Source organism: Sparus aurata, chromosome 15, assembly GCF_900880675.1.
Source record: "Sparus aurata chromosome 15, fSpaAur1.1, whole genome shotgun sequence".
Lineage (NCBI taxonomy): Eukaryota > Metazoa > Chordata > Actinopteri > Spariformes > Sparidae > Sparus > Sparus aurata.
In genome coordinates, this window is record NC_044201.1 from 26,984,525 (window position 1) to 27,011,237 (window position 26,713).

General features: G+C 44.8%; 1 protein-coding gene and 1 long non-coding RNA gene across 2 annotated transcripts in view; one reads left to right on the forward strand and one right to left on the reverse strand.

Moving 5' to 3' along the window:
* The window catches only part of cdh11 (cadherin 11, type 2, OB-cadherin (osteoblast)), a 96,215-nt gene that overhangs the window by 12,915 nt on the left and 56,587 nt on the right, over positions 1 to 26,713 (reverse strand). The window contains exons 3-8 of the mRNA XM_030441807.1: positions 19,090 to 19,446; positions 17,971 to 18,110; positions 16,913 to 17,207; positions 14,292 to 14,411; positions 12,195 to 12,362; positions 6,384 to 6,571 (exon numbers count right to left, since the gene is read on the reverse strand). Of these exons, the coding sequence (XP_030297667.1) occupies positions 6,384 to 6,571; positions 12,195 to 12,362; positions 14,292 to 14,411; positions 16,913 to 17,207; positions 17,971 to 18,110; positions 19,090 to 19,234 (1,056 nt within the window). The 5' untranslated portion in view covers positions 19,235 to 19,446. The remainder of the gene's footprint in view (positions 1 to 6,383; positions 6,572 to 12,194; positions 12,363 to 14,291; positions 14,412 to 16,912; positions 17,208 to 17,970; positions 18,111 to 19,089; positions 19,447 to 26,713) is intronic.
* LOC115596596 (uncharacterized) lies at positions 10,603 to 25,197 on the forward strand. Its single transcript, XR_003986929.1, has 3 exons — positions 10,603 to 11,206; positions 24,421 to 24,537; positions 24,659 to 25,197. It is a non-coding gene; the product is annotated as an uncharacterized LOC115596596 (long non-coding RNA).

A 26,713-nucleotide genomic window follows, 5' to 3' on the forward strand; every position in this document is an offset into this window, starting at 1 on the left:
GCGACTTGCACTCATCCGCTCCGGCTCCGTCGTCGGCATAATCACGGTGAAAAAAAAAACAAAAAAATGTTCTTCTGGGTATCAGTGCTGTATTATAAACCCTGATAATAAACCCCCCTTTTTTGTCCCCCCTCCCACCACTATTTTTCCAGCCAGTATGGAGATGTTGAACTGGCAACGTCCCAAGAGCGAGCTTGATCTTTTCATCTCCACGCTATCATCACTTAATGAAATCCCGTCGGGAGGAGCGAGAGCTCGTAAGCCTCGTGTGAAGTGTTGTAAAATCATTCACAGTGAAGCTGCTATGGATTTATGAGTGTGACACACGGGGGTTACCAGTGATTAAATGGTTACCAAAACTACTTATTCCAAATATGATGGATGGTTGCTGCTGATTGGTAAGACTGTGTTTGATCTTTAACACACCCCTTGCTTCCTACCACTTACAGCAGCCCTGCCCCTGTGTTTAGTGTATTTATGCCTCGGGGTAGGGTGTCCTGATCCGATGAAGTGTTAGAACTACGTGACCTTCGAAACTGATGTATTTCAGAGGCACACTCCAAGCTGAGGGGTTGTGAGGACTCATCATTTCAATGCATTAGGGGCCTTTTCGGCAGCCAAACAACCAGCTAGCTACCGTTACATGGTTATGCTGATTTATGAATGACAGTCCAGCATTTTGATTTATCTAAATGTTGTATTTCACCCCCCCTCTGATGGCTTTTAATTCCCAATTTGACCAAAGTCAGGCACTGCTAGCTGCCAGGTGCAACCTTTGCTCTTGTTCATCCGATGACTTGATTGATGGTAGGAAGTTCTGAATGAAAGCGAGCGTCCGTGCGTTTCCATCTCCATCAGATAAATGGCAAATAGCATTGTGATAACAGCAGGGGTTGCCACAGTAACACTGAAGATAGCGTATTGGAAATTTCCGGTCACGTCTGTTTGCACAAACACTGATGGTGTACGAGGGTCTTGAAGAGCCTTTGCATGATTGCATCAATGTCTTTTTCGGGGAAAAGGGTCTTCCATTATTGTTTCCTTTTGTTGTGAGGGATCAAACATGGTGGCCGGTCCCCATCATCTGCAAGACAGCTACCAGAAGCTCTTTTAATCTATCAGATTCACAACTGTTTTCATGTGACGCTGCTGCCAAATGACTCAACGCTTGGAGGGACGTCCCCCCTTTTCGATGGATCGCTCCACACCGATTCGCAGCAGCTTCTGGCTCGGTGGTGCCGGTGTAGGTGTCGAACGTGTTCACGACGGGTACGGTGCTAAAAGGATTGATGTGACCCAGTTCTTTCATTTCCTCCTTTCTTTTTTTGTGTTTTGTCACGCTCGCTCCGTCTCCGTCGTCCTCCCTCGCTTTCCGTCCCCTCCGTCTCTCAGTCAGTAGATCCACTCTCTCCTCATTCTCTCCGTCTTTATGTAATCAGCGTGCGGTAATAATATTCACAATAACGCCTTCCCTCTCTTTTCTCCTGAACACACTCACACACACACACAGCTCCTTAATATTCTGTGGACTGCTTTCGTCAGGACACAGTTGAAAGAGAATAGCTGATTAAAGCTCATCCCCGTGTGTGTGTGTGTGTGTGTGTGTGTGTGTGAGAAGGGGAGCGAGAGAATAGAGATTAGTGGAGGCCACTCCCGAAGGCTGATTTGAAAGTGTCTTCAGGTGCGAGTCTCCACATGCATTTCATGTGTGTAGTGTAATAAGTGTCTGGCCTTCTTTAATTGTGTGGCAAAATATGTTGATTTCCCCCGAGAGGCATGAAAACACAATAATCAGACGCACATACAAACATAAACATCCATGAAGTGCAGTTGCATGGTGTGAGCATCTCTCTCTCTCTCACACACACACACAGGCACACGCTTCAAATCAGCTTTAGGCTATTAAGGCTATTATTCCAGCAGACACGGGCGTTTATGAAGAGGGATTGTTGTTTGATCGCTCCTGGCATTAGTCGGCACCCCTTACCCACATGGATCTGTTAAATAAGGGGGGATCTGGATGTAGCGTCGGAGGAAAGCTGCTCGGTGGCGCGTGAAGCCAAAAAAAGAGTTCAACTTCCCCGGGATCTTCAGCATCACTTCTGGGAGCCGCTTTCCAGTTTAGACCTCCAATAACACGAATCAGTAGCCTCTTTTAGACAGAAAAGGTGGCACATTTGCAGCAAGGTAAAGGCTGCAATGTGCCACCTTGTCTATCTAAAAGGGAGGTGTAATATTCCCTCTATTCCAAAAATACTGAGGTAGGCGTAAACATGTGACGTGACGTGAAGCACGAAGTTGGGTGTGAACAGTGAAGCAGGTTGAATTTGTCTTCAAAATAAGAGCTTTACATTGCACCCCATTAGAGTTTGGAGCTGGGTACTTAGCGGGGGGGCTTTTAATTTGAAAGTAGCGACCGTTAGTAGCCTGCCGCTACAAAAACAAGTGGACAACGAAGACAGCTACAGAGACCGAGGAGATCAGCGGCTGTCCAGTTGCTCATCTTGACGTCCGCGGATGAAGTGATGGACTGACTGCTGTGATCAGCTGTTTCCTGGTTTTAACAACAGTGCGCGTCATCGACACCTCCGCCCATCTCACGCAATTGCCGGCACACCGACGGCTCGGATTTACAGCAATAGAGGTGGAAACAAGTCTTCCCTCTGAGGCGTCAAATTGGCGGACCAAAACAGACCCGTCCTCTGTTGAAATCCGCGTACCTAGACGCAAAAAGTACGGCCAAATTGGCGGCTTGCTGCCCAGTATAAAAACAGCTAATAGATGGATCAGAATCGGACTTCTTCTGACAGACACTTCTTTCCCAATGTTGGCTCATGGGAAAAAAAAAAAGTCTTCAGGCCAGTCTGCGTCGTGTGACATTGTAATTAGACGGTTTTGCCACCATGTCTGATTGTTGTTTCACTGCCTCGTCGCTACATGTGTGCTCTCCCCCTCAACACGTACACAAACATCCACCAACTCCCAAAAGTCGCCTCTAAATTTAATCAAGCCTCATCTAATATCAAACTGTACCACTCTACATTTAAAACCACCCCATCGCTGCTTCGCCATGATTTAAGCTCACCAGATCCGAGGAATGGATTTTTGTTTTTCTTCATCAACACTCATGCATTATTCATGGAGTAATTAGGGAAAACGCCGTATCCTCGCAATGTTAAAGAAAGCGAGACATAATTCCAGTTAATGACCCGTCGTCAATCCAAGTTTTGTGGGAAATCCTGCTGACAATCCAGCAGACGAACAAGCAAACACACAAACAGGGGCGAGAACATTAACCTCCTCGATGGAGATACTTCACAGAACTTGTTCTGAATGTACTGAGCTCAGCTGTCGGGTTCTGAAACAAGTTGTAGTTCTGTAGTTCTGATCTCGTGGTGTTTTCATAGCTAATTGCAACTTTATTATGACATTAATTATATTTATGTATCTATTTTCTCTATTCTATTCTGTATTAGTCGTGTTGACTACTGTTTGCAAACCAAAGAGCCTCTCGGGGACGATAAGGAACATCCACTCCATCCAACACTTGAACTCACGATGACACGTTTTGGAACCGTTGACTCCGAGTTTTGGGTCGACCCGACTTCAAACAGTTCAATTACACTGAACTGATCTTAAGAGGGCAACACTCTTCATTAAATTAACTGAGGTTTTACAGCTCTTGCCGTCACAGCCTTCCAAAAGAAAAAGACTTAAGTGTTGACATGTGGCTTCATTCAGCTTGTGTGTTTATTGTGCCAGACTGTTCTTTTTTGGTTTTTACAGTGAGATCAATGGTCCTGTCTAGATTTCGTTTTATTGAGTTTGAGCGTATGAGGTTCACCCACACATTTAATACTTCTCAAGCAAACTTTCCTGCCTTTAGGTGGGTTGAAAGCCAAACACACACACACACACACACACACACACACACACACACACAGATCGTGCCTCACTTGAGTATAATCAGCTCCTCTCGTTACTTTGATTGGACGGCCCTGTTTGGCTCTGCAGCACATCGAGTCAGTGACACATTCTTTTGAAGGATCGTCATTTGAAAACTACACATTCTTAACTGTTCCCATGCGCTTTTATCCAGTCGCGGCCTTCTGCGTGTTTCGGCGCTTCCCGCAATTGCAAATTAAAAAAAAAAATAATTCCCAGCTGATTACTGCCCGGTGAAAACCACGCAGACGCCTGCTCTCTGGGTTAACCGCCTCCCTCCAGGACACACAAATTGTATTTTTTGAGAGAGGCGAGAGAACATTACTCATTGTTATTATTCACTCATTTCCCTGCTCACTGCTGGTGACACCAGTGGGAGGAGAGCCCCGCTAACCCTGCCAGTCTTAATGCCAAGCTCCAGCACTGAGCTCCAAAGGAATCGCTCATGCAGCCGGTTGAGAGAAAAAGGCATGAAACAGACTTGTATCGATTGATTCAGACAGAAGATTTTCCCATCGCATCAGTGAAAACAAGCGGTGGGTTAAGGCTGGCTGCTCTTTTGAGCAACGTCACCGCTGTCTGGACGGGGGGAAGCGCAGCTCGCCGCGGATGCCATCATAGTTTTAAAGCACACGCGTAATAATTACAGATCTGACTGCCAAGATTTCAACCAAATAAGGATACGGTTTGGAGCCTCCCCCCCCCCTCCCCTTTCGTGAGACTGAATGTCTGACGAACCTAAAACGCTCTACGAAAACGACCTCTATTAATCCTCAGGATAAGTTTCCACAAGAGAAGAATAAAACCACCTTTTAGCAGACTGATTTGCGGTTCAGTTCATTGTCCTTTTTACCTCACACACCACACTGACAGCTCAACTGCAAAATGCCATTATTTTGTGACTGAGAGACTCTGAGGTCGGACGCCCCGGCGGGGAAAAGCAGAATACCGCAGCTCACTGGAAGATTCAGCTCATAATCCTGACCTGCAGCCACACATACAGTATAATAATATGTGTGTGCGCGCGCGCGTGTGAGTATATTTGACAGACCGCTGTGTGTGTTTTGAGACGGAGGGACTTGAATGTGTGTATATCAGAGAATAAGAGACTGTGTGTGTGTGTGTGTGTGCGACAGACACAGAGAGGCAGCGACAGAAAGAGTGAGAAAAAGTAATTGTGTGTGCTGAGCTGGATCACTGAAAGCTATAGTCATGGAGTGTGTGTGTGTGTGTGTGTGTGTGTGTGCACGTGTGGGTTACAGTCACAGCGCAGAAGATGAGCTCTCGTCCGTGGTTCTGTGAGCGAGAGTGCATTAACTTTCATGCCTCCCTCGGCCGGCCAGCGTTCGTATCAGACATAATAAGAACCTGCGCCGGTCGTCGGGGAAAAAGGAACACGGCGCCGCTTCCACCCACCCGCCTTATTGCGCCGTCGTTTTCTTTTCTTTTGTCAATCACCCTTTTTTTCCTTTTCTTCTATTATGGCGCGCGGCATTAAAGACACAAATCTGGAGACGGCGGCTGAAATGCGGGCTGACTGAGGCTGCACTTAACTTGCTGCGTCGGGAGGAAAAGTGCAGGCTCGACTCCATTTCTGCGCTGTTTATATTGAAAAATAATGGCCGATGACGCATTTGTTTCCATCAGCGCTCGCCGTTCGAGCAGCAAACAAGCACTTTTGACCAACACTCCTGACCATAAAGTGCTACGACGATTGTGAGCTTCCCCCCCCTCGGGGATCAATAAAGCCTTATCTTTACTAATCAAATGTTCCGTGTGCTGGATTTTCACGAGCGGAGGAACAACAACTGAACGTCTCTCCTGATGTTACCTTCTCCCTTCCCAGCGTGAATGGAAATCTTGAGTTGCCGCTGGGAACCGCTCTCTATAAATGAATCATTAAATCGTCGTTTTTTCCCTCTGGGCTCCGTAGCATAAAGATTTTTATGTGGAAAAACTTACAGTAACTCCGTCTACAGTACGAACGCCTTCCAACAGCTTTGACTAGCTTCGACCTCTGAAAGTCATTCCTCTCTCAGTCCCTCCCCTAAACTGGAGACGGTCAGCTGTTCTGCTTAGACATTTGGAAATACATATTGTTAAATAAACGCGAGGGCTATAAAGTTAAAGTGGCTGTAATTGAGATTTCTTAATTACAGTGTATCAGTGTTTAAGTGGTGATTATTCCAGCCCCCCTCTGCTTCACAAAGCTCTATAGCAACCTTCAGTTCCTTAAAGTGTGCCGCTGCAGCTTTGCTGTTTGGATTCAGCCGCTCGCTCCTGTCACAGCTACATTTTCAGCCATAAACATTATTCATGACCTGCTGAGTGACAAAGTGGAGCATTTTGCAGCCAAAGAGCCGCATCAGAGCCTTTTCCTCTTGTCACGTCAGCAGGTTTTTCGGGTCCGCGAGCCTCTTTTCTTTCATTTCCTTCACCTTCTTCAGTTTGATGACAGCCTCTCTGGTCTCGGAGTCGACGCTCAGCTCGAACATGTTCATCCCGTCGCCGTCTACCAAGCGGTAGTTCACCAGTCCGTTGTCTCCGAGGTCGGGGTCTTTGGCCTTGAGGCGGCCCACCTCCTCTCCTGGCACTTTGTCCTCTGATACGGACATCGGGTACACACCTGGGGAGGGGAGACAAAAAGCAGGTAATTAACTTGGCTGCGGTTGGCTCGCTGGTGGACTTCTGGTCACCGCTGGCTTTTTATGTCCAGCTCTTTGGAGGAGAGAAGTCCTGGCCGGCTGCCACCGTGTTTACTATCTGACTCAGGGTCAGTTTTGGAGGGCACAGAGGGATTAACGTGGAGCTATACCATCTGTCTTATATGGCCTCAAGGATATTAATACCCCCTATAGTGTCAGGTGTGTGTGTGTGTGTGTGTGTGGTAGACACCTGGCCTGCAGAATGAGAGCAGTGGGACCATATGTCTCCTCTCTCAGATATCTCCTCACTCCTCCCCAAACCTTTCCTCCCCTCTTATTCTCATCTGTCTCCAGTCTCTGCTCATTTCATCAGAGTCCATCATGCTATTTCTTCTCCTTTTCCATATCTGTCATTTCCTCCCTGCTTCTTCCGTCTTCTTCCCTTTCTTGTTTTGCACCTCGCCCTCCTCCCCACTTAATGGTTCAGGCGTTGAGGGCAGAGTGGACTCATCTTTTTATGGGGTCTACGTTATTAGCATGTTTATCCCGCTCGTCCAGGTGGAGCGGGAAATTCGTTCGGCCATGTGGCTTCTGAGAGCGATCCGCGGGAGTCCATCCATCCATCCTTAAATCCCTCCAGCCTTCAAACCTTCGACCAAATCCATCCTCTCCCATCTCCCCCTTCTCTCTCTCTCTCATCTCCATACCGTTTGACACACTTCTGGTATAACACTGTTCCCTCCATCTACCTCTCTCTCTCTCTCTCTCTCTCTTTCTTCTCCCCTTTCCACTCCACCCTTCCAAATCTCTCCACTCATCCTCACCTCTCCTCCCTCTCTCCGCCCTATTTCTCTCACGTCTGTCTCTCCGTCTCCTCCTCCGTCTCCTCCTCGCGTCCCGTCTGCCTATTCTGGCTAAACGCTCATTTCATCCCTGCCCTCCTTTTGCCCTCTTCCTCCCTCTCTTCTCCCGTCGTTCCATTCTTGCTTTTCCTAAGTAGCTTAACTCCGATGGCTTCTGGCAGCCCGAGTTAAACATTGTATGACAGAACACGCGGGCAGCAGGACGGCGTTACCTGGATGTGTGGCCGCACTTGCAGGAAGTGTAGTTTCTGTGAGGTGTTTACTTTTTTGGTCGCGCACTCGCCAAATAAAAAAACTGTGCTATTTGTGTTCACACAGATGTCCGATCGTGGAAGGAGGAGCTCATAAAACCAGCAAAGCTTAGATGTAAAGAGCCTCATATATAAAACTGATAATGTCCAGGATAATGTCTATTAGTTTCTTAGAGTTTTTAATACGTGTGTGTTGATTTTAATTTGGCTCTCAGAGCTTCCGTAGCACTGAGATCCATCCTTTCTTTAATTGACTTCCTTCCTTTGCTCAGCCTGTCCTGCTCAGATTATGAAAAACATATTGATATTTCAATGTCCTACATATTTGAGGCACATGAGTTCCACAGCTCAATGATCATCATTGAGCTGTGGAACTCTACTTCCACTCGGTAATCGACTTACAGGGCTTCCCCACAACAAGGAAGGCTTCTCGGGTGGTGAGATTTGTTTATCTATTCCAACAAATACGGCAACTATATCAAATGTTCGATGCCTCGAAATATGTGCTGGAAACCTGTTTCTAATGTTGCTGAAGTTTGGTGCTGTTCTGAGCATTATTTGTGGCTTTTTGATGGCGGTTTTATATTTGGATCCATTTACTGCAGTGTATTGTTGTCGTGTGGTCGTTTCTGAGGATGCTAAAGCTACGTTAGCTAGCACTCTGCAACCTTGATCTCTTGAGAGGGAGTCTAACACAGTTTCACGATGTGTTAGACCATGGATTACACTTACACCGGAATATCCCTTTAAGCCATTAATATTATACATTTTTATACAATTAATTATTTCTACCAGAGACAATCTGGTGGGCCAATCGAATCGCATTTTTCAGCAGCCCTGATAACGTAGACGATGATGTAGATGGAACTTTCTATCAAATATAAAAATGTGGTTAAGCTTTATAGTGTAGTTAACATAACTGTCACTTGAATTTCAAAACGTAGCTTCTCATTTATGTTACGTGTTGAGTGGAGGCTTGTTTATTCATGCAGAGAGCTAATATGTGTCTGTGGTGTGTGTTATTTTCGCTGCAGCCGGTTCGTGGTTAACAGCACTAAAACGATTCTCAGAGAGCATTTTCCCGTTATTAAACGTGACTCTGTTTGCAAGCAATTAACAGTGCATGCTTCAATTAACTCACTTGTGAGATGATAATCATTTATTACACTCAACCTAGCGTGCATTGTTTAAACGGACATCTTCCAACGCGGTATTTCATGTATTTGTGCCTCAACTCGGGAGATAAACTTCAAATAGAAGTTTGAAGATGTTTTTAACATCCCTGCAGAGTCTCAGAAATACCATTCGAATTGTAATCATCTTGTCAAGTTTTTTTTAATATAGTTTCTGGTTTGTTTTTTTGCTGATGAAAACAGACGATTCTGTCTTTACAATCCCAGAGAGAAACGGGGGGTAAATGACATGTGCAAATAAAATCCTGCAGACATCAACAAAAGATTATCGTCCGCAGCTTTTTCTCATCGTCTTCGTTCTGCATTGTTCATGTTTAAACAAGAATGAGAGCGAATCAAGCTGTGCGGGACGTATATTAGTAGTATAAACCCCTCTGTCTGTCATGCCAGTCTAAGAAATACCGAAGTCGGACGAGAGTTAAAAAAAAAACAAAAAAAAAACAGTCACTTCTCATTTGCCTTCCTTCCTCTTTTATATGTTCCTTGCTCCTCCTCCTCGTCTGTGCCGCGATGGATTCTCGCGGCTGGCACACGAGAGACGCTTGATAATGAAGGGAAACGTGAGAGAGTCGCAGGGACGACACGTCTGCGAGAGACGGAGAGATCAAGAGCGAAAGAGAGAGAGAAAAAAATATAACAGCTTGAATGAAAAACTGGAAAGCTGCTTGAACGCATGAGAGGGAGTCACGCTGTGCATCTCTCTCTCTGTCTGCTCTCATAACTTGTGTTTTCTCTCTTTGTATCTGTTTTATTTTTGTCTTTTTTTTTCCGCCTCATGCTTCGGTTCTGTTTTTTTTTTTTCTCTCTCTCTCTTTCTTGACTTGCTTATCTCATTTCCTATTTTCTCTCCCTCTCTCTGCTCTCTCGTACTCTGCCCATCTACTAAATAAGTGATCACTGTCCTCATTCACACCATCTGGGAGACTTTTTTTTTTTTTTCTCCGTGCAGGTGTTTGTACTGCTTCCGCTTCTTTTTAAAGAACAAGGGTACCCGCCGCCGCGACATATCGCCATTTGACGTGTTGTCTCGTGTCGCAGATGTAAACTGCCACTGACGTTGCGGCTGATATTTTGAGGTAACGTCCTTTCTTACACTCATGGCTGCAATTTTGTTTTATATCCACTTTGGATATGCAAACAGAAGGCCTGCGGTGAGAGACTCTGTCCTCGCTGACTGCTCACAACAAACATTTTAGCACATCATTGCATAAGCTTCCCATTATAATTAGATTACCCAAAGCAACAGAGGCAGACAGCGCTCGGATGTCTGTGGTTTGATCCTTCTTCACTAACACTCACTCTGGTCCTGATCCATCACAAGAAGGAATAAAAGCACTGGATTGGACAATGGAAAATACTACTGGATGTCCTTTTTAGGATACCACTTTATTAGGTACACCTCTCAAATCGCTTGCAATCCAACACAACAGCTCAGACGTGAATACTAACTGTATTAAGAATATAATGTTCAGTTGTTACAGCCAAACCGCCGACCACAGCTGGAGTCACACCCATGGATACACTGAAGGGGTGATGCATCAAAACAGGGTGTTTTTAAGAAAGCTGCAAACATTTCCTTTTTTTCTGTTGTTATCATCGGCTAGTTTTTGTGCCTAAACCTAACCGGGGCGTAAGTGAAGCATTGTGATAAGGCAGAAATAGAAAATCCAACATGAGTTGTGCAGAAACACACTTGGCTAACATTAATTCTGGCCGTTGAGCTCACAGTACGACGTTATCGGCATTAAACAAGCAGCAAGATGAATTCATCTCTGATGGTGTCGATCGGATGAACGTTATCGTCTTTGTAAAGGAAAACTAGCCTCCCTCTCAATTCCTTTTCGAAATGTTCCTTTTGTCTTCGGCTGCGACCTGCAGAATCGGATTTCAGCTTGGCAACGCAAGGCACCGAAACACAGTCGGCTCGTTGGAAAAACACGAACCGGAGTGACGGTTCTGACAGCCTCTTTCTCTCTCCCAGTCGTTTACATTCCCTAGCTCGCTGCTTCTGCTCGTGTCTCTCCCTTTTCTCGCCTATTCAGCTTCTCCACGGGCTAAATCCTGAGCCCTCGTCTCTTCTCCTCTCCATCCATCCCCGCAGCGTCTCTGCTGAATCTCTGCCAGGAGTCGCTCTCGCTCAGAGCTGCAGGAGGGAGAGGGAGAGGAGGCTGTGGAAGAAGGAAAAAGAAGAGAGGGGAAAAAAAGAGAGAGAGAGAGGCCGAGAGAAACTCAGAGACAGGGAAGAAAGAGGAGATGGACACGAAGAAAAAAAGGGAGGTGTCGGACACACCGGTGGACTTGAGATGGAGGTTTGTGTTGTTTATATTACATAGGTCCTTTTTCTGTCGGGTGGAGCAGAAGGATTGAATCTTTGGTCGAGCAGAAGCACCGAGGCTTATTTACCATCTGCGGGCTTGAAGCTTTTTTATAACCAGATTGCTGCGTTTTGAAAAAATTGCACTACATGTTGTCAGCAAACGACATCGGCTGACTCCTACCTCCTCCTAAAATTTGTGACGCCTTATCTTTTTAGTAAACACTGACAAACAGCATGAGCGAAGTGGAGTGAGTGCCCGCATGACAGCAAACTCACTGATCAGAGAGAAAACAAAACCAAAAATCACAGAAAGGGCAACTCGTCGCTCCCGCTGGTTGTTTCCTCAAGTCTGACCGTCCAATCAGAAAACTACGATTTGTTTACTTCATTTCATTGTTGCAGAGGTTAGAAATGTAAGACTTCTTTGGAGTAACACTTGCCAGAAATAATATACGTTCCTACAGCTTCTGCTGTTGATAAACCAAGGCGAAATATTTCACTCGTTTTTTTTTATGGCTCAGCAAATCAGCAATTCTGCAAATTTCCCAGGGAGAGGCTTAAACATAAACACACACGCACACACACACACTCACACACACACACACACACACACACGCCTCAGGACATTGCAGGGGGCCCTTAAAGAGCCTTTAATAATTGATTTCTTAAGTTATCTTTTATACCTTCTGCTGCGACTCCCCCAGTTTCTATACCGCTCGCGAGCGACATGTTTCTGGGTTGTACGCGCACACGTGTGCATGTACGCTACATGCATACATATCTACATGTATGTGGATTTGCATAATCTACATGCACATATGTGTAGCACAGAACAAAGGCCTCTGAAGCTGCAGGATGAAAGTGAATGCCGACACTGTGATGTGGCTGAGTTTGGTGAAATATCTGACCTTTGACTCCTCTAAAGGAAATGTTAGATAGATGGAGATGTATGGATGGATGGAGAAGGAGATCGTACTCACTCTGAGGGAACTTTGGAGGGTTGTCGTTGACGTCTGTGAGGGTGATTTTAACCTCGGTGGTCCCCGACAGCCCGCCCATGTGACCGCCCATGTCTTTGGCCTGGATGACGACATCATACTCCTGGCGGGCCTCACGGTCCATGTTGGGCAAGGCAGTACGAATTATTCCTGAAGGGACAGATCGGAACATCAAATTCATGCGCCGATGACACAGATACATGAGAGTAGAGTATGCAAAAGCTCTACACAGCGTATCTACATCTAAATGCTGCAGTGCCGACATGTTATTTTGAGAATTTCATGGTAATTAAAGAGTCATAAGTTAATCCTTCAGAAAATAGAACCATTTGCTAAAGAAACACGTTGGAGTGTAATTTCCTTCCCTCAGAGTGGGGTGTAATTTATTTCGAGATATTTCATTTTTTTGCCAGAAAACGCATCATCACTCATCGCTCACATTAATAAGAACTCCAGTTTAACATGTGTGAAGTCTTATTTTTCTCTATTTCAAGCCCTGGTAAGCTTTTCTATCTGTTTAATTCATCAGCGCCTGCTCTCTCTTTCCATCTCTCTCTCTCTCTCTCTCTTTTGCTTTTCTCCACATGTCTGACACTGCAGTGTTTGGGAGTTGGGGCTTTTCTACTGTCATATTATGCCAAGTTTGTGTATATGTGTGTGTGTGTGTGTGTGTGTGTGTGTGTGCGTGTGACAGCATGAAAAGCTGATAATCTCCAAACCAATTAGAAATGTGAGCTATGGATTTGAGCCAGTCAAATACCCAACACTGGTTTGATTAGCCAGATTTACTCGGCCCAAATCTCTCTCGCTCTCCGTGCCCTAACCACTCTCTTTCCATGGACTCACTCCTCTCTAAACCAATTTCTCTCTCCTCCTCTCTCCTAACCTCTCTTTTTTTTTTTTTCCCCTGTCCTTCTTCACCCTCCCTGACCCAACATAGCTCCATGTCTGCCCTAACCTCTCTCCTTACATCCAATTTCTTCTTTTAATGCAAACCCAAATATTAGGCCTCGGCTCTGCGGAGACCAAGCTCAAATCTCCTCTGGGGACCTTTTTTCAGCGGTGTCTTCGTCTCCTCACCAATTTCAGTGGAAAGGACGTGTAGTTACATGATCCCTGCAGCAGAGAGTTCTCAGCTTCTTCTTCTTTTTTTTTTTTATTATTTTTTTTACATGAAGAGTGGTTTGAAAATGTTGCAGAAAGAAACTGTTTTTTCACTTTGGTCTCAGGGACAAGCAGTTTCCACAAGATGCCACACGGATACAGCAGTTAATGTTTGTCGTGCACAATGTTGGAACGCCTTAATCATATATGTGACTTTATTTTTAATATGTCAGTATACTCAGTAATGACTATATGACCTGGAGGATATCCAAGACTTTGAAAAAAGCAGGTTATCTGGATAAGATTGAGCTGAGAAATGATTCATGGCCGAATTTGTTAGTTGGGAAAAGATGGCTAATATCATCACATATCATCAGCTGTGAGAATGAATACACAGAGACAGGTTTTAGGAAAGTGAATACACACGGATAGAAACAAAATCAAAGTGTTTGGTTGCAGTGAACATGACAGCTACTTGTGACTTTTTGATCAGGCTAAAATGAGGATATGTTACGTTTAGCGGCATGTTTAAGGCTTTTAAGACTGAGTCGAGCGGTTCCACGCAGATTTGCATTTCCAAGCCAAGCCTGAGATGGACCTTCACTTGAGTCGGGCCTACGCCTGCTCGACCCCCTGCGTGTGTGCTGCAGCGATGTCTTGCGACCACAGCTAACCCGTGACGAGTTCCCGTTATCCCCTCAAACAAGTTGTGATACTCGACTCATGTCTGCGTGGGAGAGCCGAGAAGAAACGTTTTGAAAAGTCTTTCTCTCCTGTGTTCCTGTTTGTACTTTCAGATATCTTCAGATCATTTTGTTGTGAAGAATTTATCGGGAATGAAAGCCCTGTTGCAATGGAAATGCAAATCCGTGCCGAGTCAATCCGAGCCAGCACGGAGGAACCACGCCTTCCTTTGTGTGGCACTACACCGAGGCCTGTTGGTGGCTGCAGTGTCGGGTCCGTTTCCAGCCTCACCTGTCTGAGGCTCCACAGAGAAGTAGGGTTGTCCCTGCAGAATGCTGTACACCAGCCTGGCGCTGTTGCCGTAGGTGGGGTCATCGGCATCTGTCGCTGTCACCTGCATCACTGACGTACCTACGGGACAAAAGCACAGACACGACAGTCCAGTCAGGAGATGACTCCGCCTCGGTGATCCGGTTCAGGAATAGTTTGACAAACAAGCATGTCGCAGAGAATATGCTGATTCGCCTGCCTGCGCCGGCTGAATTTGGATGTGAAATGAAAAACACTCGGCCTTTTTTCACAGACGCTGCAGCCTGTGCTGCACCTGCGAGGCCGGTCCCCGCTATGATTTCTCTACATTTCATCATTGTCGGGGGGGGGAAACATCCGCTCTCCACTTTGGTGATTTTCCACGTTTTTAAATAAAACATCAGATTTCCTCCGTGAGTTGACAGAACTCTACTCCCCCTTGATTTATGAAACGCTTTCAAAATCCATCACATAATCTGAATAAAAATTACGGTCCTCTCAAAAACAAGCGAGTCTGAAAATGTCTTGCTTCCAGCCGACAACAGCCATTTACGTCCCGATATCTCTGTTAACGAAACTTGACGCAGTAAGGCCGAGAGAACAGGCCAAGTAATTACATTTGCGAGGGTCTGAAATACATTCTATTAACTTTGCATATTTGTCTAAATGTGATTTTTCACAACTCATAACACTAACTCACTCAACATGCCATAAAATCACAGAAGTTCTACAACTGCCAGCCCACATTACCTGTTTGAAAAATCAGTTTAGAGCTGCAGATTGAACTTTGTCACCTCTTTGAGGCAGTGAAAGTACAAGCAGCATGCACCAACTGCAGGGCGAGTTTCACAGATGCAGTTTTCTTCCTTTTTAAAGCAGTTTTTTTTGTGCGTTTTAATGTTTAGCATCACGTTTTAAAAGGTTGTGAATTCATCCATCCTCTGGTGTTCTTTCTAAAAATATATGATGGAGGCTTAACGTTGTTTTGCAGATAAGACGAGACAGTTCTTAGTCGGCCAAGATAGCTCTTCTGGCTTCTCCATCTCACCGTCATTTCTTTTCATTGAATAGAAAATATCCGGTAATCTGAAGGACCACAGTGAGACGCTTCCTAATCTTCCTTTCACATGCTGTTTGGATGTTTAACTCTCCAAATGCAGCTGCATGAGAACCACTAACTATCCCACTCCGTACACAATCCATCAGGTACACAACTGTCATCAAGTTTCTTTCAATCCTAGTCTCCATGTGGCAGCTACCTGTAGTCTACAAGGTAAATTACTATTTGAAAGAGATTGGCTTCTCTGTCTGTTCTAATTCTGACATCCATGAGGGAACATGGACCTAGTTAGGCAAAGTGCTGCCTTATTCTATGTTCCACTTCTGTGATTGAGAATGACGGCTACCGGCGGCCCCTCCCTGCCAGACTCCTTTATTCTGGTTTTTCGGCTTTAAGAAAAAACGGATGGGTGAAAAAAAGAAGGCTGAACAGAAAGTCCTTTCAGAAGTTCTCTCTTTGGAAGTCCAGTTCATTGAGAGAAGGGATTTCTCTGGCTTTCAGAGGCAGCACCGCTGCCAGTGTGGTTCATTTCAGGTCAGCCTCGAGGGGTTTTTAAGACTATCCAAGACCACATAATATTCGGAAAGAAAATCTATCAAGATCTGAAGCTCTGAGTAAGGAGGCTCTGAGGAGACCGTGGAGGCTCTTGCCAATGCCAATCTGGTGCTAAATATCTTCTTTTTTTTTCCACTTAGGTACAAAGAAAGAAAAACATGACGAGGCCTTTTAGGAGCTGATTGTCTCGGCTAATGGAGCAGCCTGTTATCCACCTCTCTGTCACACTTCCTGTAGTCAGATTTCAGTGATAATTAATAATGTATGAAAAAGGCTGTTTCGCAGACAAACAACACCGTCGATGAACTCCATCAGTGACTTCATTAACAAACGTCACTCAAACTACAGCGGAAAGCGTTTCCGTTCTAAAAAGATGTAATTTGATTTTGATTTTTTTTTTCACTAATGTTATCAGATTGTATCTGATATCCTCAGACTGGACTGGCTTTACCAAAATAGAGCATTTAAGTAGCATTCTTATTACTGAAACTTAAGAGGTTCCCGTCCCTGTGCCCAGTTCTTGTCAGCTTTGACAGGAGTGCAATAAAAAGCCTCCTGACTGGAAACATCGCAAATTGGCAGGGTTCATGCCCGTCCAAGGACAGGACGGCTCTACAGCGGGTGATTAAAACAGCCCAGAACTTCACTGGTACCCGTCTACAGAGCACCGGTGAAGTCTCTGCACAGAGTCCATCGGATACTAAAAGACAACACCCACTCCAGCCACAGTCTGTTCACCCTGCTGCCATCTGGTAAAATATATAGTATCCACTGTCATACCATGAGAGTACAGAGCAGCTTCTCTCCTCAGGTTGTGAGTTTTCTCAACTCTCCACCATCAAAAATAGATTTCCTTGCGTATCGTAAAGGGACTACAACTTGCATTTTGTTAGTGAATGACAAATACATGAACCATGAAGACTGGGAAGCCTTAACGACTGACTCTTCAACCAAAACTTCTTCCCCAGCCGCGAACTTTACTACTCACCAACATTGGACATCTCAGGCACCCTGGCGTAGTACGGCCCGTGTAGAAACTCAGGCGGATTATCGTTGATGTCCTGAACTTTCACGATGAACTCTGACGGGGGCTCCAGAGGCTTGTTAGTGTCTCTGTCCACGGCCTGGGCTGTTAAAGTGTACTGGGCCTGCTCCTCTCGGTCCAAGGTTTTCGTGGCGTGGATGTTGCCCGTCTTGTCATCGATAACAAAGATTGTTCCCGCGCCTTCCCCGGACAGGATGTACTTGATGTTTCCGTTGCCTGAGTCTACGTCTGAGTGGAGCTGAAGTTGGGATGGAGGGAGGGAGGAGGAGAGTGAGATAAACCAGAAGGGAAACAGAGACATATGCAAAGACGGTACACAATTGGCGCGGACAGCATCTGGATTTCAGATGGTGTGGAACTTGGCGATCGCAGCAGAGTGAGACAGGTAGTCTGTTCGACAGGCAAAAAAAAAAAGGAAAACATCCTCTACAGCTCGAACGCTCGGCAGACGGGAGGCGAGGCTTCTATTCCTCAAGTCTACAAATTAAAGGTGCTGAAAGGCGGAGATAGACGGGCTCGCGGATGTGCCGTGTGAGACAGGCGAGCGCTAATAAGTAAGAGATTTAATACGTTGTCATCCCTCGGAAAAAAAAAAGAAAAAAAAAAGAGGAATGTTCAACATTCGATTAAACTCTTGTTCTTCCTTTACAACTCCTGGACTGTGAAATATGAGGCATTGTAAACATCATTTGTTGTTTGTTGTGAGAGCCACGGCTTCGGGTTTGAGTGATGTTGTTGTTGTGGAGGAGCACCACCAATCATCTTCACCCTTGGATGTGAACATGACCTCTCCCTCTCTCTTTTATTATAAATGGGCAAAAGCTCTTTTAAATCCTTTCCGAGTCGGTCGTTTGCTGTCACCCTGCATGCCCCCGCCGTGACTGTCAGCGCGAGCAGCGGCTATTCATCTACAGCAAATTTTTAGATTGTTATTTAGATACTAATCATGGTTCAGAAGTTGATGGAAGGATGCTTTATAACTCTGGTTGGATTGAACTCACCCTGCCCACCAGCACCGGGTCGGGTCCCGTGTACTCCTCAATGACGAAGAACTGATTCCAGACCCATCCTCGTTTGGACCTGTAGAGTACCTGCCCCTCCTTCCCTCCCCGCTGTCTGTGTCTGTGCAGCGACATGTGACCTACAAGCACAACAGCAAACACAGAAACGTTTCTTCAAACCATTGCTATATTTTTCGATCAGCTAATCTAAGTCCGCAGCACATCTACTGTTGGCTTTCATTCAATGTTTTAAATGGTTGCAAGCAAAATAAAGAAAAGAAAAAAAAGGCCCCTTTTGGGTCACTCGGTGTCAAATGGATGAATTATCCTCACGACTGCAGTTTGCTTTCTGAGAATACTTTCAATAGTGTGAATTCAAAAGTGGGTGGAAGGCGGTAACCTCATGAGCCGACGGGGCCCGCTTTTGAATTATGGGTCACCGGCTCAAATCCCGGCTGAGAAGATGCGGGTGGGCGGCGTGAACGACGCACACTTCAGCAAGCAGCCTTTTAGGTGGCTCTTAGCGAGGCACTTCAGCCATGTTTGTTGCAGTGCAGCTGCTCGGTGGCCAACAGGATCATGTCTGAACATCTGTTACTGAAGGGTGCCTCAACGGAACATATAAATAACTAAGTAAATCTTTTCTATGTAGGTAAAGGTAAAAAAAAAAAGATTGAAAATGTAAATTGAGAGAAGATAAATGTTTAAAATCCAGGAGCAAATACACTCACTGAGTAATTTGTAATTTGAAAGAATGCAAAAATACATCATGAACAAACTGGTATAATTACATTTTAGCCACTAAGTAGTTTCAATATGAGTTGAATTCACTATTTTGCATGATCATTTATAGCCTTCTTGGGTTTTGCATCAAAATAAGGTCATGTCAGCGGTTAAAACACTTTGCTAATGGATAATACCCCAAATATTTCATAGATTATTAATTACCAACCAATAATCGATTGCTAAGACAGCCAACTGCCAATTGAATTAAAATTGCTTCAAACTTCCATCTGTTGAAGAAATCATTCCATCATCATTACAGTTAAAGAATGTGGAACAGTGGAACGAGACACATTAAATCCAAACAATGAGGAAACCTCGTTGCTCTTGTCGTACCTTGATGTCTGTGTTTGTTGCCCCTTTGATCCAACGAAACATTTGCTCTCCGGGTTCCTAATGCGACGCTGCAGAGCGCAGAAACTCCGACCAACACCAGGAAGGCCCTCATCAGCCCGAGGCCGTGCCGCTTCAGCATCACCATCTTTCCCAACCGTTCGTTCTGTCCCAGACTCTCTGGTTCCTCTCAGTGGAGCTCAGCTCCCACTGAGGTGATATCCCGTGTTTGTTAATGTAATGTTGTTGATGAACTTCCTAGTTCATTAGCTGAGATGGGGCCCGTTGGTGCAGATATTCATCACCCACTTCCACGTTTTTTTCCGCTTTGTTCGCTCCTCTCTCCTCGAGTCACAAAGCCTGAAAGAGAGCAGAGGAATAAAGCCGATTGGTGCTTGACAGTCGTAACAAAGAAATTACTGCTTTTAGTTTAATTAAACTTTTTTTTCCCAGACAGATTAGATAACGAATTTAAAACCAAGAGAGCAAGAACAACACAAATAGTGCAGTCATCATCACTCATTCCTGGCTGTTCTAAAGGGTGATGTTGAGCGACTACAGTTGGAGAATAGTTGTTTAGTTGATTAGGACATTCGCACTAATTATCTCGACAACGCTGTCTGTAAAGTCATTAGCTTAAATTCAATTAGACACAGATGGATTCAGCGTGGGAGGCACAGCTCTTGTTCAACACCAGGTTGCTGTATTGTTCCATTTGCAGCCTTTTCAAATGCAATTAAAGTAATGTAAAGCTGAGTGATAATTTATGAAAGTCATTCCAGCCAAATGTTGCCGAGCGTCTCTCCCTCAAACGCCATTACGTAGGTTTCAGTTTGGTCTGCACAGGTGATGATTCGGGCTTATTTGCCTCCGCGGTAAATTCATCAGGAGACGGAAGACGTAATGTGATCATCACAAGATCCAATTTGACCACCAAGAGTCCTGACCTTGGAAGTGAAAGTTTGCTTGGAAACTGCAGATGAATGTCAGTGAAATGTCTCAAAAGTTCAGTTTGTAGGAAAGTTCATTTTTGAGAATCACTGCCAGTACTGACGCTTTGGGATTGTGGGTCGGGCTGACTGCCACCCCAAAGCGTCAGTATTTGACGTGTAATTTTGATTGAGAAAAAATGGTTATTCAGCCTAGCTGCATTTCTAAATTCCAGATCTTCTACCCTCATTTTTATGGTATAGTTCAGTTCAGATGTGTAGATCAGTGCTGTAGTCAAGACCATCTAAATCGAGACCAAGTCATGCCCAAGAACAGTGTCCCACACAATTTGGACTGGTCTTTGAAATAAAATCCAGAGTCCTCTTTGCCGTGAGACCAAGACCAATTTCAAGCAGTACAACACTCGTTTAGACGACACCGCTTGGTTATGGCGACGAAAGCTTCTAAGTGTGTGGTCTTGGTCGGTTGAAGCGCCTGATTACGCTTCACTTAAGGCAATAAAGTCATTTAATTGACCCACACCTATATGTCAGATATGTCTTTTACCAGACCAGTGGTTATAGGATATTGATGCATCATTTGCACACAGCTGCGTCTCCAATAAACTTCCATTATGGCACCTGACATGGTTGACAGGAGATTTGGGACACGACTGCAGACGCCCCCCCCTCACACTTTATATTCCACATAGACCTGCAGTGTCTCACACTGAAGAGCCCTGACAGCCGAACAATGCCACATTAGACTTGAAGACGATTGCACCAAATCTTTTTAGTATTCCAAAGTAATTCAACACATGCAAGAAGCAAACGCTGGAAGTGATTATGAGCACAAATCCCTTTACAGCAGCTACAAATAGCTGTGAATACAATCTCTTAAGGTGGGGCTCTCAGGGAATTGTCTTATTCTCTCTCATTTTCTTTTGTCTTAACCCGCACTTTGCTGTTTTTCTTTGCCTTCGCCACATGAATAAAGGCTGCGTATGCAAATGCGAGTATGTATTTAATATTCAACGGCTCATTAGGTGAGAAAATTCCCTCAGGGCTCATTGGCTCCTGTTGACCACATGACCAGTCAACCAGGAAATGTTGACGGTTAATTCCATACTGGCTCATCATCTGGCTAATTATCCTTGAGTCTTTTGATTGATGTGCAAGCGCATACGTGTCTGTGTGCTAGTTCCCCGTCTATTATTCATCTTCTATAACCCCCCCGGAGCCGTCTCGTCTTTCCCATCCACTTCAGCAAGGTGGCTGCTTGACGAGACGCATCTGGGACTGAAGTGAAAGTGCCGCGAGAAAAGAAAACACAAGGACTGAAGAGAAATCAGGGACAATCTGGAAAAAAAAGTTACTCTATCTGGATGTTGTTCCCATTTTATAGGTTTAAATATTAAATCACGTAAAGGTGCACTACGTAGTTTTGGGGAATTGATTTTGTTTTCATGCCTAAACCAACCGCATTAACAAAAATTTATTTTTTTTTCATGACTGAACAAACTGAATAATCAAACTGACCTTAAAGGAAAAACACAATTTCATACTGTTTAACTTTGAAGCCAGAAAAGGTGGCAGGAGAACGGTTTCTTTATTCAATCAAAGAATTACTTCATTAATACTAATAAATATTAAAATTCAGGTTTCTGGCTGTTTTAATCTGTGTTGGATGTCAGTTGAGAAACTCAGGACTGGTTAACAGTTTGCAACAGAAACACGACAGCAAAACATTCAGGGAAAAGCTATTCCTGGAACGTCGTCACTTGTCACAGGTGAAATCGTTTGCGAAGTTGATCAGAGAACGAGGCGAAAACCTGAAAGGAGTCTGAAAAACAACAACACGGAAACAATTACAAACCACTGTGCTCACTTGTTGTGCAGCGAGCTGACACCTGCTATGCTGAATCTAATAACGAGCTCTCAGACTGTCATTTATGCGTCAAATTAAGTGCCCGCTTTATTTAACGAGTAAAAAAGTAAAAGCAACTCCGAAATAAATTGCTTTCACCGAGTTATCCTGAAACCCTGCTACCGGTCATCTGGTTACGCGTCTGAAAAAAAAACTGTCAAGTCAAGCGACGTGAAAAAACAAAATAATAAGACAGATTGATAGCAGCGAACAGAGTGACGGCTCAGAAACCCTCAGTGTGGCTGTGAACATGATAACGTGCGACTTGTTTGATGACAAATGAAATGACCTCGTTGTTTATATCAAATGAAGCAAATGCTGGAAAATGACGTCCTCTCACACACGGAGGAGGATTAACAACACGATCCAAACGTCCTTTTTTGCTCCGTTTTAACTCCTGTGTACGTTCAAAGGAGGCCGATGTGGTGAGTTCAGGCGTTAGTTTAAAGATTCATCCGCCCTTATTGATGAGAAATCTTTTATAATCCCGCATGTGTCATGCTTTTTCGTACTTTTCTTTCCTTTACTGACCTCCCTAATGACCCGGAGAGCTGCAAAGAAAAAGAGAGAGAGCCGGAGAAAAAGAAAACGCAACACAGAAACAGACAGCGATAATGGCTCCCCAGGGCGAGCATGCCTTTTGGCCAGACCACTTCCTCTGTCTGAATACATGACTCAAGAGTCGCATTAGAATACTGAGCAGCATATGTGTGTGTGTGTGTGTGTGTGTGTGTGTGTGTGTGTGTGTGTGTGTGCGTGTGTGTGTGCACTGCTCCCCTGGGCTCATAGCGATGCTGTGAATCCATGAGTCAAGTGTTGGACTTGACTGCTGTGATTCATTGGCCAACATTAGACGGCAGCCAGACCCATACTGTGTGTGTGTGTGTGTGTGTGTGTGTGTGTGTGTCACAGAGGTCAGAGCAGTAGTTTTAAAAAGAATGCGGGCTGACATATCCTCACTGACTGACCAATCACACGTGTGCATCGGTACACGAATAAGTCTGACTCTGTTTCGGGATTTAAACATCTAAAAAGCAGCAGAACTTTTTGTTCTTGTGTTAACCAAAATGTTTCCAACGATGTCCAAACTCTGAGAAATACGTTATTTTATATAAGTAACGGTGTTTTTCATCTGGTCACCTGCCGCTACGACTTCCTAGAGCGAGTCAAAGAGAGAGGAAGGACGGTGAGCGTGGTGAAACACAATTTCTACCTGAGCAACGATGGAGGTTGTTCGACAATGAAGACAGCTCTCACACTACTCGGGGTCTTTTGTTTTAATCGAGAGAACCTTAACGTCCGTTTGTGTGCGACTGAGATTATCTGTGATTAAATAATCAGGTGGTTATAGATCAAAGTGACAAGCTGGAAAAACTCAGTTAAAGGGATATTCCGGTGCAAGTTTAATCCATGGTCTAAATCACCGTGAAACTGTGTTAGACTCCCTCTCGAGAGATCAAGTTAGCAGACCGCTAATTTACTGAGTTTTATCAACCTCAGAAACGACCGCACGACAACAATACACTGCAGTAAATGGATCCAAATATAAACCGCCACCAAAAAGCCACAAATAATGCTCAGAACAGCACCAAACTTCAGCAACAGTACAAATAGGGTCTCAGCACATAGTCCGGGGCATCTAACCTCCGCTAGCTTAGCTGGATTTCTACTGAAAAGCTGACTAAATTTACCACTCTTCTGCAGCAGCTTCCTGTTGACGGGAAGTCCCGACGAGTCGATTACCGAGTGCAGTAGAGTTCCGCGGCTCATGGATGAAAATGTATGATTATGACTCCATGGAAAAGCAATCAAAGTTCATATGTGTCTTACCTGCCAGTTTATAACAGTTATTATCGAGAGCGGACAGGGAAAAGAACGGAATTGAGCATTTCTAACCGCACTCGGTAATCGTCGCGTCGGGACTTCCCCGACCCGGAAGCTGATGGAGGAGAGTTGAACTCTGTTTTTAGCTTCACAATAGAAATCCAGCTAAGCTAGCGGAGGTTAGATGCCCCGGACTATGTGCTGAGACCCTATTTATACTGTTGCTGAAGTTTGGTGCTGTTCTGAGCATTATTTGTGGCTTTTTGGTGGCGGTTTATATTTGGATCCATTTACTGCAGTGTATTGTTGTCGTGCAGTCGTTTCTGAGGTTGATAAAACTCCTTAAAATTAGCGGTCTGCTAACTTGATCTCTCGAGAGGGAGTCCAACACAGTTTCACGGTGTGTTAGGCCATGGATTAAACGTACACCGGAATATCCCTTTAATCCTAATTTTCTGAGATTTTATTTTCTGATATTTGACCGATAGTTTAGCAGAGAAATCTTTCCTCCAGTCTTCATTTTAGAATACGCAACACCATGATTAAAAAGTGTTTAACGGAGAATCCGGGTCTGAAAGGCAGTGAAAGGTTGTTTAAGTAGGTAAACACGTGTCTCTGTTTGTCATGCTCTCTTTCTTCCTCTCTCTCTCTCAGGTTGTCTCACGCTGTGATCGCTTCAGTCGGTGATTACCTCCGGAGCCGTCGAAAAAAAACAAAACAAATAGGAGGATTTTTGCCATCTGTGAAGGAACGGAGGCAGTTTCTCAAAAGGTCTTTATCCTGTACCTGTTTTCAGACTGCTCTCCTGTTTCTGCACAGTCAAATCTTGTGGTTTTAATATCAATGAATAACCCTACGATGCCTTTTACTCATTCTCCGTCTCTATTTGCAGACATGTGGGAGAGTTGTCTCTGAAACCGTTGAGCAACAATGAAGTCTCTTTGGCTCTCTCTCCTTCCTCAACTCCCACTTTGTCTCTGCCTCTCTCGATCCCTCCGTCCTCTCATCCCTCAGCCATCTCTCTGTCGGCGTCTCCGTCTCGACATCTCTCTCTGCTTGCTGAGCCAAACCTCCAGCAGCAGCAGCATTGAAATAACATTGGAAAATCTTTGGAGAAAAGAAAAATACAGACTGAACTCTGCTTCTTTTTTTTTCTTCCGTGCTCCAACTTTCTCTATCTCCTTCCCTCTCTCAAGGGTTCAGTAGTAATAAAGGTGATTCATTCATGTACGAGGGAGATATATATCCCCCCGTCTGTGGCCGACTTTGTGTGTCTTTTCATTCTTCTTCACTCCTGTCTCCACATATTGCCTGTGTCAGGGATGTGAAGGCAAACAGTGGACTTGCTGTACCTTGTCTGCACATTGTGTACAAAAGGAATAATACATACATATGAGAATTAAAGGAGAGGGAAGGAGCGCTACGAGTATATTTGTTGTGATTTTTTTTCCTTCCGCAGCCTTGTACCTTCTCAAATTGGACGAGGCCTTTCAAACACCGGCTTAGTTTGATCTTGGAAATCAAAGATGGTCCCAGATCATCCCCCGCATAAATCTCCAAACCCATTTTTTTTTTTTATTATTTAGCTTTCTCAGGTGATGTTTGGCTCCTGTAAACACTGGCAAAGTTGAGCTTTAGCAAAGCGCGGCTGCCGTGACTTTACACAACTCCGCCGCTGACTCACATTCTTGGCATGTCTGAGCTGACCACAGTGAACATGAAGTGTCCCCGAGCCTCGAAACTAAAGGATTATGTCTGGCGTTAACTAGCCGGCCGACATGAACACAGAATGGATGTAAAATGTGTTGTTTGTTCCCACGGCGCGGCCCGAAGGCGACATTTGTCCCCTCTGTGTTCTCACAGCCACTGTATCATCGTTTTGTTCCTGCCACATTGCCGTCATTTGGCAGGGTGGCGAGTCTGCTCCGACATGAACCAAGATGGTGGTACAGCAGGGAATTGTGGGACTCGGCCTCATTCGAACTTGAGCGATGAAATCCCCTCCCGTCACCAGAGGCAGTTAACGTTTCTGCAAACCACTGATATGTTGTACGTGTCGTAATCAACGTACCGTGTTGACGTTGCGACATTAATTGGCAAATCACCGACTTTCATATCAAATGGTGGAGAAGATGGCGGCGGAGCTACAGGCGAGATGGCTACCAAGCCAGTGACCCCAGTTCAAGACTGCGTTTCAACATTTGTAAGCATGAAACCACTGGATTCTTTAAGGAAACCCAAGCATGTTTTTTTAACCAAAATACGGTCTTTTCCCAACCCTGACCAATTGGTTTCTTTGCCTAAACATAACCAGAGCATAAAAATGGCATCGTCGCAACATGAAATTGAAAGTTGGACCGAAAGAAACTTCAAAATAAACTTCCAATGTAAATACATTCACAGGTTGCAACATATCTGTGGGTTGCAGAAACTTTAATTCTGGCGATTTGGTTGAAACAATCTGACAAAGGAAAGCTTTGAGAAATGAGGCTGAATTACCCTCATTACCCCATTTTTGTTAAATTGACAAGTGAGATCTGACCCTGATAAGAAGCACCCACGCACACCAGAACACAGGATTGACTATTTCCATGAGCGAACCTGTGAGCATTCACTGAAACCGAAGCCCCTCCAGCCACCGGACCCCCCGATAACCCCGAACACTATTTGAACCAGATGTGGCGTTTTGTTCCACGCTTATGCCGGGATGAGAGAAGGGGTCATGTGAGGTTTAAAATGAGATTTTTCTTACTGTACAAATCCAGCCCCACTCTCCAAAACAAATCCCAGAGCTTCTCTGCTGTGGATGCAAAGCTGCAAAGTTTATTCTCTCTTTTTTTTTTTTTGCTTTTCTTTTAATGTCTGGTTGGGTTCGTTTCATCCGTCCCTTATCTTGTTAAATCGCTCTTTCCCGAACATGTCACAGAGGAGGACGAGGAGGGAGGGA